General features: G+C 44.4%; 1 protein-coding gene across 1 annotated transcript in view; it reads right to left on the reverse strand.

Annotated features, from left to right (window-relative positions):
• Nucleotides 1-8,748: 8,748 nt before the first annotated feature.
• LOC107107052 (mitogen-activated protein kinase kinase kinase MLT) overlaps nt 8,749-15,305 on the reverse strand; it is a 123,563-nt gene continuing 117,006 nt past the window's right edge. The window contains exons 18-20 of the mRNA XM_015407269.1: nt 12,070-12,144; nt 10,810-10,960; nt 8,749-9,591 (exon numbers count right to left, since the gene is read on the reverse strand). Coding sequence (XP_015262755.1) covers nt 8,891-9,591; nt 10,810-10,960; nt 12,070-12,144 — 927 coding nt within the window. The 3' untranslated portion in view covers nt 8,749-8,890. The remainder of the gene's footprint in view (nt 9,592-10,809; nt 10,961-12,069; nt 12,145-15,305) is intronic.

Below are 15,305 nucleotides of genomic sequence, written 5' to 3' on the forward strand. Positions count from 1 at the left end.
AATGTTGGGGGTGGTGTATGTATTAAAGACTACCACCTGACTATTATCCTTGCTTGTTCATTCCTGAGGCACAAGCAGATTCTCCACATGTGGTTATGTTTCCAGATGCACATTTCCATGGAATATTTGGGGGCACCATCCTAATGAATCACAAACTCTTCAGCTCCATTAACATCAAAGATATTTAAGACAGCTTAAATATAAAACCAGCACTGCAGCTTAACTTTAGCAGATCGAGATACCCAAAGGACAAACCAGATGCACGGACAGCAAAACCATTAGGACACAAGTCATTGTCAAAATTGACATTCTTCAGATTTTTTTTAAAAAAATGGAAGGAGGTCATTTGCATACACAGTTTATTCAAGACTTGGGCCGAGTTCAGACTGGCAGTTTGGCCCGGAAGCCAAACGTTTCAGGAGCATTTCAGTAGTGGATTAAAGGGGCGGGTTCACACAGGCACATCTTTCAGGCATCCCCCAGCCGTACTCAAGCTATCTTGTGCCACTTCCCTCCCGAGTTTAAAAAGTACCAGGTGAAAGTGGTAGCACACCGTGTGTAGAGTGGGTTGATTCCAGTTTCCTGAGTGTGAACGCAAGCGCTGCTAACATGGGAACAACCCGCAGTCATTGATAATAGGCGCTGGCTGTTTACGCGGCAGGTGCCCATGCGCCCGTGCGCATAGGCGCATGCAGCAGAGCGCAGAAACAGCCGCTAACAGCCCGCCAGGGGTGGGCCAACAGTGCAAACACTCCCTTGCGCTTCCTCCACAGTATCCTCCCGCTTCATTCGCTGCAGTGTGAATGGGAATACCGCCACCAAGCCGTTCCGGGTCTGTTCCGGGTCTTCTTTGCCACGACTCCCTAGGGCTTCAGATTGCCAGTCTGAACTCAACCTTGGATTCTCAGGTTTAACTCTGAAATGTGTGATTCTGTCCCTCTTGGTGGTACCTATGAGTATAGAAATAAAATAGCCTATCCCAAGACCTTACAAAAACACCACTTTAAAAAAAATTGCAAAATGAATTACATTTTTTTTAATTAAAAAACCCAAAATTGAAAATATGGCTAGTTGTTCTAAAGTTTGGTATCAACAGTCAAAATATAAATAAAGCACTTGAAAATGCACAATTATCATTCTGTTCCTCTTACTTTTCTGTCAAGTGTTAGCACTATTCTTTTTTTTAGGGTTTTCTTTGTTTGTTTGTTTTTTGCAAAACCTTAAAAGTCACGCTGGCTATTTTAATATCCATGCTCGTTCAACCCATCTTATCACAGTGTGTTTATCTGAAGTTCAGAATTACCACGGCTGTGCACTCCCTTCTTCCTCAAGTAGTTTCTTGAAATGCTGTGTCAAACAACACACCCATTGATCAGAATGTCAAACTCTCTGCCAATATTTTATGTCTCCCAATATCTTTGAATTAGTAAGGATGTGCAGCATCTGTTTTGAATTTTTTTACTTGGATATCATAAAGTATTTGGTTCAAGAGATCTTTATTAGAATCACTGCCAGTTTGTCACACATGAGTCCCACATAACTGCAGGGTCTCCTAGCAAATTGATGTGAACCATTCACCTTTGGCAGTTCGTCAGAAAAGACACAGGACATAAATGTATAAAACATGTTTCGATTTATCTTCTGAACACTCCTTTTTATTCATGCAAAATGCTCACATTCTCCTCCAAGGTTTTTAATCATCCCCCCCACATACACAAGAACAATGATGTGTCTTTAACTATCTGATAACAAAACTGCAATAAGTAGCACAAGCAATTTTTCACAAGTGGGAGTTTAAAAAAACAACCACATTCAAATGACTCTCTCTTGAAGCACAACCCAGTATTCTTGGGAGTGAATTTATAAAGCCGGTTGGTGTCGGTTTCATGCTCTGCAGCATCAACAGAGCCGGAGAGAAGAATTGTTATAAGTAGCGCCACATCCAGAGGTCATTGTTTTGAGTGATTTCTCAGGGGGGGGGGAGAGAAGAACAAAGTGTGTTTGAGCAACTTTGCCTCATTAAATCAGCTCAGCAAGTTGCTGGATAATGGTCAGCGGAGAGCGGTTTTGATGTCTGCCCATGTAGGGTGCCCTATGAGTGTGCCTGTCAGCAATAGTCAAATACGGCAGTTGCACCAGGGAGTGGGTTACAAGGAGATAAAATTAAAACAGCAACTTCTGGGGGGCAAGGAAGAGGGTGAGAGGTGCCATAGTATGAATACGAATTAACTCAGCAGCAGACCTCAATGCAGCAATTCCTTAAGGGTAAAAAAATAAAAGTATTTCTAAAACACATAATATTCAACAATAGAGGATTGGTGGGCACATATCCAAGATTCTTTAAAAAAAAAAAAAAGCGAAAGCCACATGTCTAGAAATTAAGGTATTTCTATAAATCAAGTCTTGTCTTAAGATATTTCGACAATGGTAAGTAGTTCATATTTGGTTTTAAGTTTAATCATCAGTTTGCAGTGTGTTTTGATCGAATGCTGCTGTTAGAGTTAATAGCACATCAGAGTTAACTCATGTCAGCCGCTGCCTGTAAATCTGTTAGCCGGGGTCAAGCCCTGCCCCTTCCCCTAATCGCCCCAGCTCACATACATGATTGGAAATAAGCCATTTTGACAAGATGGTGCCTCAGCCTTTGACAGTATCGCAAGCCAGAGAAACTACGTCTGGTTCTTTCTCCCGTGTTTAGATTCTTGAGTGAAACAACCAGAATGCCTTGTATGTCTATGTCTGTTCACTAAAGGAAAAACCCCTCTCAGTCTAAAATATATTGTGGCCTGATCAATGTGGAAATCATTATCAACAAATAGTCTAAGTAGTATGTCACTGATCATTACAGAAAGGGAAAGAATTAGCTGTGGTGGTAGTAGAGGTGGGTCCCTAGCACCGTTCCCTCTAAGCTGAGTTAGTGTGAGCTAGCTCACAGTTTTTTTAGCCTCCGGCTCATATATTTTTGTCTTAGCTCAGGAAGGAGGGCTCCAGAGCAAACTAATTTATGCAGTAACCAAACTGTTCGCTCACAACTTTAATGCCAGTAACTCACAAAGCAGAATTTTTGCTCACAAGACTCCACAGCTTAGAGGGAGCACGGTCCCTAGGCCCACCTTCCTGACATAAGTACACCTGAGGGACCTTGTAGGGTTGCCAGGACCTTCCTGTCACCGGTGGGGGGGTAGGGTTACCAGCTTCAGGTTGGTAAAGTCCTGGGGGTTTTGGGGTTGGCATCTGGGGAGGACAGGGACCTCAGTGGGGGTACGATGCCACAGAGTCCACTCTCCAAAACATCCATTTTCTCCAGGGGAACTGACCTCTGTAATCTGGGGATATAATTCTGGGGGATCCCCAGGCCTCACCTGGAGGCTGGCATTCCTAGACCTCTGAGAAGATGGAGTCCCTGAGTGGGGCAGGGCTCTTTTTTGTAGGATTCTAAAACACTGGAACAAGGCCTTTCTCAAGCAGATGCATGTAGGGTTGCCAAGTGTAAATTCCTCCGGAGCGGGGGACTCCCGTCCGGCGTCTCCATAGAATTTTCCCTCGGATGACCGTGGCCCCGCCCCCAGCATGCCCGGCGTGGTCGCGTCACTTCCGGGTGACGCGCACGTCGGGGTGGGGTTCCCCCCTGGGGCCCGATCCACCGGCAGCGGGGAATGGGCCTCTGGGGCAGGGGTTTCCCCGCCCCCCAGGGGGACTTGGCAAGCCTAGAAGCATGTCATGTGGTACTTGAAGCAAATGTGAATGCATTTTAATACCTGTAGTAAGGGGGCTGAATGGTAACCTGCCACACAAGTTCTCAGTGAGGTAGTAAATTTGTAGTTCAGTGGTAAAGCACCTGCTCTGCAATGAAGACGGTTCCAGGTTCAATCCCCAGCATCTCTACACTTAAAAGGATCAGATGGGAGGCGATGTGAAAGATACATAGAACACATGAAGCTGATGTTTGTGGAGCCAGACCATTGGTCTGTCAAGGTCAGTATTGTCTACTGAGTGGCAGCAGATCTCCAGGGTCTCAAGCAGGGGTCTTTTAACACCATCTACTACCTGATCCTTTTAGCTGGAGATTCTAGGGATTAAACTGTGGCCTTCTGCGTGCAAAGCAGATACGGTACTACTGAGCCACAGACCCTTCTCCTGTCTATCCAAGGCCCTGGAAAGCTTGCTGCCCGTCGGAGTAGCTAATATTGACTTTGATATACTCATGTGTTCCTGTGGATTCAGATGACATATAAAGGCTTACATGAGCAAATATTCCTTCATACAGGAAACAAGGTTTCAAGAAGAAAGGTGCTAGCTTAGCCTATTCCTTGAGATACCCATTTTCTACATGCAGGGTTCTCCCTGCACCAGTCATACCAGCTACAATGTGTAAGTGGAAACGGTAGAGCCTAGATACCTCAGCAGGGGTCATTTGGGGGGGGACGCGGGGGGACGCCATCCCCCCGGGTGAGGTGCGGGAGGGCGGGGCCTGGAGCTCCCTGCTGGTGCCCGCTGGAGGTCGCCGCCGGCTGTGGGGAGGACACACTTCCGGTGATGTCAGGGGGTGTGGCATATGCTAATGAGTTATGCTAATGAGTCCCCCTAGCTCTTTTTCTACGAAATGACCCCTGTACCTCAGTAAAAGTTTAAGCATTAGACCATAATCACATACCAGGTACAAAGGAGGACAGGACCTTTGTCTCTTAAACAGTGGTTAAAAAGAGGGAATATATCAAACACAGCCTCTTCTCCTCCCTGCAAGCGCAACACACAGCATCTTCTGAAATTTACTGTTAAACGTAACAAATGGACATCATGTCTTTCATTCCATTTGTCACCCTACATACCTCCATCTAAAACAATACTGTAGATATGATCAGGTCTTGTCTTTCACAACTTTCACTTGCTTAAGACAGTGAAAACATTCAGCATAGTTCATGTGGATTATGTGAATTAGGAAGAGTTCTTCGTAAATTGTTCTTTTAAAAAATCCACTTCGAAAGAATTATTGTCTATTTAAACTATGTAACTTCCATTTTACCAGCCCCCCCATAGAATTATTTTAAAGCTCCTCTCTTGCCCCTATTTTTGTTTTTTTGTTTTTTGCACAGAACTCTGTTATTTTCGAGATTGATTCCGGCACACAACGAAGATCTCTAGCCAGTCATTTTCGCATGAATGTTTGGTTTTAATAAGAGTGATCAATACCATCAGTCCCCCTTTAAATGCTAATGAATGCTTTAACAGAGCAGATGTGGACACACAAGTGTAGAGCAGATTAAAATTAGGCACAGAATTCAATTGCCGACAAACAGCAGAGGAATCCATTTTGGACATCTTGATAATCAATGGTAGCGAGCTTGACAAATCCTCAGGGTTGCCACAGAATCTCAAGGGGAAGCCTGGACTGTGCTCAATCCTTGTTCATTTTGTCCCAGACCCATTGGAGCAGGGAGCCTATTTTGTTCATGAAAATTCTCCAACAACATTGTGACAAATGAATTTCCATTTTCATAAGTTTCAGTCTTGCTACATTTTGTTCTGTGGGCAGAACAGACATTATACAATCCTGAAGAGGAAGATGAAGAGTTGGATTTATACCCCGCCCTTCACTCAGAGTCTCAGTGCGGCTTACAATCTCCTTCCCTTCCTCTTCCCACAACAGACACCCTGTGAGGTAGATGGGGCTGAGAGAGCTCTTTCAACGACTGCTCTTGAAAGAACAGCTTTCAGAGAGCTGTGACTGACCCAAGGTCACCCAGCAGGTTTCATGTGAAGGAGAGGGGAATCAAACCCAGTTCTCCAGATTAGAGTCCGCAACGCTTAACCAGTACACCCATCTTAGACATGGGATTGGGGGTGCTTTTAAAAAAACGTTTCTGCATATAAAACAGTGGGGTGCAATTAAAAATTCCTGAAGAGGCTGAAGTCCTGCTTCCTCCCTGCTGTGAAAGTTTTCCAGTTGTAAGGGAGTGCCTGAGGCTCTTTTTACATAAAGAAACTTGAAAAATGCTTTTCTTCACCTGCCTTTAAGTGTTATAATCTATTCTACCAAGACACACGGTTCTGCCATCTCATTCCCACCTCATTCTGATGCACATAGAGGTGCCAGGTTTCTCCTGAAGGCAGCCTCCAACCACTGCCACTGCTCACTGGGGCAATGGGAGGGGGTGAATAAAATATTTCTGTTGTCACAGCTGTGTGTGTGTCCCCCCCATGTCCCCAACCCCCAGTCTCCTGGCTGACAACCCTATTTTACGCATGTCCAAGACTGAGATGACAGAATGGAACGCACCACTTCAGACTGGTAGATGGATCCTAGCTTTGAATGTTTCTTTACAGCCAAATTCTATGAAAATGGAAAACTACAATAGTGGGATAGGGTTGGTGTTCTACTTGCAGGGAGTTTTTAAATAGGGGAACATTCCAGAATGTGAGTCTTCATGGTCCTCCACCTGCCGTCTGAAGTGGTACAACCCATTCTACTGTCTCAGCATTCTACCACCTTTCCACCCACTTAGTTCTCCTGCATATATAAATCCCACACCCATCTTATAGCTGCTTGTGTGAAAAGCTGATTACACAGAATCCTGAAGGTTTCCCTGTTCTACTTCCAGCTATCCTAACAGACAGGGGAAGCTGGGAGGTGCTGAGACTCTGTTTCACTCCCTCTGCTTTTCCTGCCCTTCCAAGGAGAAAGTGTCCCAGGCAGTTAAAAGCAGCAAGAATGGACTAACTCCTTGCCTAGTCAATGCACACTTGTCTGCTTTAAGAGCGGCAGATTCTAATCTGGAGAACCGGGTTTAATTCCCCACTTCTCCACAGGCAGCCAACTGGGTGACCTTGGGTCAGTCACAGTTCTCTCAGGGCTGTTCTCTCAGAGCTCTCTCAGTCCCACGTACCTCACAGGATGTCAGTTGTGGGGAGAGGGAGGGAAGGCAATTGTAAGCTGCTCTGAGACTCCGAGTGAAGGGCGGGGTATAAATCCAATCTCTTCTTCTTTAGTTGTATTTTTTAATTTTCCCATTTTTAAAATGTTTCCCATGTTTTAATTTTTCCATGTTTACAAGAAGTGGGATGAGCAGGAAAGATTTGTAGTTTGGGAATTGACAGTTCTTCCCCTTATAAACACTATTTATTTACATTATTTACAATCCACCTTTCTCACTGAGAAACTTTTTTCCTTCTCATGAGGAAAGGGCTGTGCTAGTAAGCCAAGGCTTTGCTTTTATTGCTATCGTTTAAAAACATATACAAATTTAGCAGCCTAATCCTGAGATAAGTTTATCGGAGGAAAGTCCCTCACTGTATAACAGGGTTAATATCCTCTTCAGGACTACTACCTTGTAGTTTAAGCCCCCACTCACCCAAGAATCCTATTCTCTCAGCAGAATGGGAAATGATGATGATGATAAATGTCTTTATTACCTGAAGCCACAAATACCTAGGGGAACAGCAATACAAAACTGTACTATAAACCAAAAGATTGCTGCAGGTGTGCACATACAAATAAATGAATTTACACAAAAGTAAGTCAATCTTCACTGAAGATGGTATTCATGATGTGTCTTTTATATTCAACAGATGAACAGGTGGACAGAAGACAGACGAACTTCTCGAGTAAATGCCCGTTTCGAAGTGTCTTTCTCAATAATTTCGCGTCCAAATATACTGAAGATGACGATGAAGTCTTTAAATCAAACTGTTTTTTCCATGAGCTATACAGCTACATACAAAACTCTCCAATGGACTAATAAGTCTTCAGATGACGATGAAGTCTTTAAATCAAACTGTTTTTTCCATGAGCTATACAGCTACATACAAAACTCTCCAATGGAGAGTTTTGTATGTAGCTGTATAGCTCATGGAAAAAACAGTTTGATTTAAAGACTTCATCGTCATCTTTATGACCTGAAGAACAGACAAAATATTCACATAACCCCTAAAATACAATTAATAAAACTCCTGCCAATAAATATCATACTTAAAGAGGTCTAAGTCACGGACATTTCTCTCACCGTTAGTTTCTTAGCTCCATGTAGACAATGTTCCATTATTTTCTAATCAGAGGAATGTTTTGACTAGAAGCATGTAGGGTTGAAACTTGAAGGTGGAAGCTGGAAACACAGAATTCCCCTATCATAGAAGAACAGCCAAACAGAGGTGAGAGGGAAGGGAGAAGAGAACTCAGATGGGATACTTCACTGAGAGTTGCATAAGATAAGAAATGATATCCTTTCCTATCATTCCCCCCCCCCCTTGGTCATGTAGATTAAGCAATTTCTTTGTGTTTCAGTAATGAGTACAAGTTTCAGAAACCGTGAGGCACAGTTTTTTCTTATTTCATGTTTCTGTTACCATGTGAAAGAAGAATAGGTTTTTATACCCTGCTTTTCTCTACCTCAAGGAGTCTTAAAGCAGGTTACAATCTCCTTCCTTTCCTTTCCCCACAACAAGCACCTTGTAAGGCAAGTGGGGCTGAGAAAGCTCTGAGAGAACTTTGACTGACCCAAGGTCACCCAGCTGGCTTCATGTGGGGGAGGGGGAAACAAACCTGGTTCTCCAAATTATAGTCTGCCACTCACCAGGCCAACTTCCAGTAATACACATTTCAACAGCACCAGACAAACAGGAATGGAAGCATCTTGTATGCTGAAATTTGGAACAAGTCCATTTATTTGTCAGAAGCTGGCTGTACTGACAGGAACCCCTACCCCACTTGTTGTGTACTGGAGAAGCAGTGTCTTCATATTAAATAGATAACTTGAAACAATTTCCTGCCCAGGTCAATCAGTTTTATTCTCATTCAGCGCTGAATAGCTTAAAAAACAACAACAATTTGTATAAAATCTTTTTTTTCTTTGTAGAAGCTAAACATTCTATTCAATTTCCATTTGTTTGGAAATCATCACTGGGATTTTCTTTGGCCTCTTCCTGTCCCTTTTGACTTCTCTTTGTTTTGTTTACCCGCAGGGACGTGTCGATGGGATTTCTTTGAATAATCAACTTTTGTCCATCCCCCTTCACTAACTTTGCTTTCTTCTTCTGCTTCTTCTTTGGGCTGGCTTTCGGTTTGCAAGGGCATGCCTGGTATGGGCTTTGGAGGTTGTTGGGAGTGGGCGTACTTTCTATGGTCATGTGACCTTGATGGATGGTGACCAGGACTGAGTGTTGAATCCAAAGTCCTGTAAAACTTGTCACTGTTCCTCGCTGTTACTTGAGGCCCTGCTGGACTTCTTATAAAACGTCTTCCACCCGCGGACATCTTACGAGATGCACTACTGTGATAGTTGTTCCTGTGTCTAGATTTGGACCTGTCTCTTTCTGAAGGGCTGTCTGAAGCCGCACTGGAAGTGCTGCTTCCCTTGGAATTCAAATGCAGAGATGATAAATATGGCGTTGGAGATGAGCTCCTTGACTGACTTAGAGAGGTAACCTGATAGCTTACGGGAACATGGGTCCGTCTCACAGCAGCAGCATAGGTGTCTTGATTCTGAAGGTACGGCAAATTGAGTAAGTCGATGGGACTGTGTGGGCGAGAATGCTGGAGAGAAGGGCTGGTTTTCACGTTACGCATCCTTAATGAGCTCATCCACTGACAGTCAATGCCTGAATTAAAAAAAAAAAATGATTAGCATCAGCTTCAAATTCCAGACAATGGGCTTTCCTCCTATATAAGCTCAGTTCAGTTCAATTTATTGTAATTAGCCATTGGCGGTTACAAGGTTACAAAACTCTGAACAATAAAAATACAGATTATGAAGCAGTAATAGTATGGACATCAGCAACATATGCTGTTTGGATGATACTGAGATCGGATCTCCCAATATTTTTTCTTTCTTTTACTTCAGTGCAGCTGCGTGGGGCTGCCAGTCGGCTTGGGAAGGTGCATCAGAAGAGCCTAACCCTTTTCCCCACATTCCCATTTTTTTTTCTTCAGAAGAAGAGGATAATGGATTTATACCCCACCCTTCACTACCCAAAAGAGTCTCAGAGCGGTTTACAATCTCCTTTCCCTTCACCTCCCCACAACAGACACCCTGTGAGGTTGGTGGGGCTGAGAAAGCACTTTTGAGAACTGCTCTTTCCAGAACAGCTCTGAGAGAACTGTGACCCAAGGTCACATCAGCAGCTGCATGTGGAGGAGTGGGGAATCAAACCCGGTTCTCCCAGATTAGAGTCCACAGGTCATCCAGTGGCAGTCAGCGTGGTGTATTGGTTAGCATGTCTGACTCGGATTTGTGGGAGACACGTCTTCATATCTGTACTCAAGAAATGAACACACTAGTAGTCCATTCCTAAGCAGAATTATACCCTTCAAAGCCAAGGGACACAGAAGAGTGTAACTCTGCTTCGAATTGGTCTGTAACTGACCTTGGCCAGCCTGGCCTACTCCTTGGACCTACTGTGAGGAGAAAATGGGGGGTAGGTATACTGCCCTGAACTCCTTAAAGGAAGGAAAAACAAAATGGATGACAGATACACTGTTTCCCCAGCCAAGGCTGTTGCCACCTGTGTCATGTTTTAAAATATCTTGTCCAGTCCTGATTTAATTGTCCAGTATAATGGAGTTTCTGTAACTGTTAAAGTCCTACATGATTGGGACTGGGTATCTGAAGGACTATATTCTCGGGAATTCCTGCCTGATAATTAATTTCACAGGGAAAAGATCTCCTGACTGTCCCATCAAACAAACATTTGTTTGGTGGGTGCAAAGAGTTAACCATACTCCAAACTATTGTTTGTCTTGAACACTGAAGTCTTCCATTAGACAACAGCCCTTTCCCCACTTGCGGACTCTTCTAGGTTCACAGCTTTTCGACTTACTAGAATTGGATCTGCTCCGAGGATGGGCTTCCGAATTTGGGAGCGATGTCTGGATTTTGAGCTGTATTGACTTCACCTCATCCTGAAGTTTTGTTTTGGACCACTGCACTGACTGGATATGTCTGGTGGATTTTGGAGTTCTGACATCACTCTGTTCATGAGAGAGAAAGAGAGCGAACCAAGATGTCTTTCCAGGGTGGGGACACACACAACTTCACAACAGTTCATGCAATATTTGTCCGGATGCTGAACTTTCAGCTGTGAAACCAATGATACCATAAATCTGACATGCTGGGTTTGTTTGATACTATCTCCCAGGCCCTTATCAAAGACTGTTCAGTTGTGTAACCAATCTGATGGAAAATTATGCTCTTCCCTACCCTTCCTCCAAACAGTGCACTGTATAACAGCAAGATTTTAATGGCTGTCTTTTAACAAAAAAAAAAGTCATTTAGTAATTATGAGATCATGTGGTGCTTCAAGTAAATAATCTTTACTGCTGGAAGAGGCAGGGCATTAAGAAGGTATTGTTGCTGGGGTTCCCTTGTGGTAGCTTGCCTACAGTGGCTAGCTCTTTAATCCTGCTGTCAAGCTCTGATTCTTGTGAGGAGCTACAGTCTGAAAGGAACCTAGGGTTATTCTTCCTGTTAACAGAAAGCCACTGTTCTTCACTTCTGAGGCAAGCAAGCAAGGTCCAGAATTTTCCTATATCGCTCTCTCACTGCTTGAATCCATGCCATGGGACAGCACGAAAATTTCAATTACTAGCCTCAGTGTGAAATATCCCATTGGTCTTTATGAAACACTTTTTGTGTAAGTATCCAAAAACCTCCTTGTACAAAGGCTAATTTCCATCCTATTATACATGGCTAAATTGCTTCTAGATTTTATTTTATGTTTTCTTTCTCACCCTTTCCCTTCTCCTGTTGTTCCTCTGCTCTGCTAATTAGCGCTTTGCCGAAAAGGTAAGAAAGATGGTCTCTTCAACAAACACCACCTACACCGACCATTACTCAAAGAAAAAAGTAATTTGTGTGTGTGTGTGCGCGTGTGTAACTTAAGGGAGAGAGCTTTCTCAGCTAGGAGTCTGGGCTTGGTTTGTGAAGACAATGTTCAGATAGGTATCAGAAGCTGGTAGTTTAAAATTAATTACACTGTTTGGCCTTTAGTACAGTGGGTAAAAAAGTTAAGGAATGCCAGTTCCTCATTATGAAACTCTACTGACAGATGGGGTGGATTGCTTGTTCCTCCAGCACTTACCTCGTAAGTAACAATATATTCCACTGTCTGGTCTTCAGCTATTCCTACAATCCATTTTTCCATTACAAATGGTGGCTGCAAGAAAATCACATTGCGTTCATGGATAGTTCATAATTTGTTCTTCATTTTGCTTCATCTACGACTGATCCCAAACAAGGATTGTTCCTCACATCGGATGTGGGAAGCACCCGGATGAAACGGGAATATCTACCCCTATGTCCTGCTCAAACTGAGCATGATTTGTAGGCTTCTCCTTTAAAACAAACCAAAAATAAACCTCCCGTGATCCCAGTTCAAAATTGGGAAATGTGGGATGGCTGTAGGCGAAGCATCAATCTGGACACCCATCCCCAGCCACCATGGGGAGGGGGTGGGGCTAAGTTCTACCCTCAAAATGGTGGAGCAAAATTCTTCACATACCCCTCCTTTTCAGCCCTTTGAAGGGCTTTTTTCCTTTCCCAGCTAAGCCATGCTGTAACATCACAGCACACTAACTGGGAAAGGAAAAGAAAGGGGTAAATGGGGAGGGGTGTTTCTGGGCCACAGGGTTCCCACCCAGACACTGGTCAAACTCATTCCTGATCCTACATAGTTTCTGTAATATAACTGCAGCATGTATGAGCCTTCAGCCATTTTCATCAAGGTATATTGATAATGATTATTGACACATGTGATCCATCTCCTTTGAAGTACAGACCTCTGGTAACCTTGTTGTGAAATCAAGGTTTGTTTGTGACAAGGTACAAATCCATGTAAAATGTACATCGTGGTAGAGTTGCTGCTGCTACTTGATGGTTTCCCCAATAATATATATTTTAAAGTATCTGTCAAATCCCTTTTTAAAACCAGCCAGGGATTTGGCAGATCAGTAGAATATAGGTTCATTGGCTACTAGCCATGATGGAAAAGGAACCTCCATATCCAGACACCTCAGCCCTCTGAATAGCAGTACTAGGAGGGAATTTCAGGAAAGACCCTATTCTCTATGCCCTGTCTGTTGGCCCTCCAGGGCAACTGGTTGGATGCTGTGTGAAACAAGATACTGGATTGGACAGACCACTGATCTGATCAAATAGAGCTTTAACTCCTCTTTGTTCTAAAGAAGTTTGCCATGTACCCTTTGGGTCTTCTGTTCCGAAAAATAATTCCAAGACCCCCTTGGGTTCACAGGAATGGATGCATAACTCTTTTTCCACTCTATTTTATAAAGAAGAAGAGCAGATATTGGATTTATACCCCGCCCTTCACTCAGAGTCTCAGAGTAGCTTACGGACTCCTTTCCCTTCCCCTCCCCACAACAGACACCCTGTGAGGTAGGTGGGGCTGAGAGAGCTCTTTCCAGAACTGTCCTTGAGAGAACAGCTCTGACAGAATTATGGCTTGCCCAAGGTCCTCCAGCAGCTGCAACTGGAGGAGTGGGGAACCAAACCCGGTTCTCCCAGATTAGAGTCCGCACACTAAACCACTACACCAAACTGGCTCATCCTGGGGCAAATTGTCCAATTAGTGTGTTCATACCCCAACATAGTTCCATGACCTGTCACAGAGATAGTTACAAATAGGGAACTGTGCTTAAGAGAACTGTTGGAAATCCTATCTCCCTACCATAACCAAAGGGTAAAATTGAATGGGCATAATTCAGCAAAAGTTAACCACTGAAGCTGAAGACTATAGTTAAACGCTTAACTTCCCACAAAAATAATGATTAAGAACCTCATTCTCCAATCCCATCCGTGTGTAGCTGACACTAGAAAACAACTCACATCCTGCTGCAATCCAGTTGGTCACATATATTGATGATGTCAGAGTATACTGATGTCAGAGGCAGTGTTGTATAATGGATAGAGCAGTGGCCACAAAATGGCTCCTACAGGAAGCAGGGCCATCCAAACAATGACTGCTGCAGCTTACCTTCAGTCACATAGTGAAGAACTTTGTGCTGTGGCAGCAGCTACTGCCAAAGCAACATTTCGCAGTGGCGCTAGGAGAGAGGGTGTCATCCCGACACCCCTTGGTGTGTGGGGTCCCTCAGGGGGCAATCCTCTCTCCAATGTTGTTCAACATCTACATGCGCCTCCTTGACCAGCTGGTGCAGAGTTTCGGGCTGGGTTGTCATCAGTACGTGGATGACACCCAGCTGTATCTGTTGATGGATGGACAGCCAGATGCTGCCCCAGCAATTTTGGCCAAAGGCCTGGATGCTGTGGTTGGATGGTTGAAACAGAGCTGGCTGAGACTGAATCCATCAAAGACGGAGGTTCCATGGCTCGGTGAGTGGGACTCAGTGTTGGGATACCAACTCCTGGCTCTTGATGGTGCTCCCCCAACACTGGTGTCGATCACCAAGAGCCTGGGTTTACTTCTGGATGCCTCCCTATCGATGGAGGCCCAGATCACAAATGTTGCCAGTCTGGCGTTTATCCAGTTGTGCCAGATCAGGCAACTGGCCCCCTTCCTGTCTCACCCTGACCTGGCCACAGTAATCCATGCAACAGTCACCTCCAGGTTAGACTACTGTAACTCGCTTTATGTAGGGCTACCCTTGGGATTGATCTGAAAAATACAACTGGTCCAGAATACAGCGGCCTGGGTTCTTACTGGAACCTCACTGACAGCACACATTCAACTGGTGCTTTGCCAATTACACTGGCTCCAGGTTGAATACCGGATCAGGTTCTAGGTTCTAGTATTAACCTTTAAGGTCCTAAGTGGTCTGGGACCAATGTATCTGTGGAACTGCCTCTCCTGGTATACCTCAGAAGAGCAGTATGCTCTGGGGTGAAGCACCTTCTGGCAATTCCTGGTCCAAAAGATATCCAGTTGTCCTCAACCAGAACCAGGGCCTTTTTGGTCTTGGTGCTGGCCTGGTGGACCTCTCTACCAAATGACATTTGTGCCCTGAGGGATCTAGTGCATTTCCATAGGGCCTGTAAGACAGAGACGTTCCACCAGGCCTATGGCTGAGGGCAGCAACGTTTTCCTCCGAGCCTGGCCTCTTCCTTCTCTCCTCTTTCCCCATGGGGTTAGGACATAAATTGGTCCTTTAAGCAGCAGGCTCTAGTCTGGGAGAACCGGGTTTGATTCCCCACACCTCCACATGCAGCTGTTGGTGTGACCTTGGGTCAGTCACAAGTTCTTTCAGAGCTCTTCTCTCAATGGCAGTTCTCGAGAGACCTCTCTCAGCCCCACCTACCTCAGAGGGTGTCTGTTGTGGGGAGGGGAAAGGTAAGGGATTG

Source organism: Gekko japonicus, unplaced genomic scaffold, assembly GCF_001447785.1.
Source record: "Gekko japonicus isolate JY-2015 unplaced genomic scaffold, Gekko_japonicus_V1.1 scaffold66, whole genome shotgun sequence".
Lineage (NCBI taxonomy): Eukaryota > Metazoa > Chordata > Lepidosauria > Squamata > Gekkonidae > Gekko > Gekko japonicus.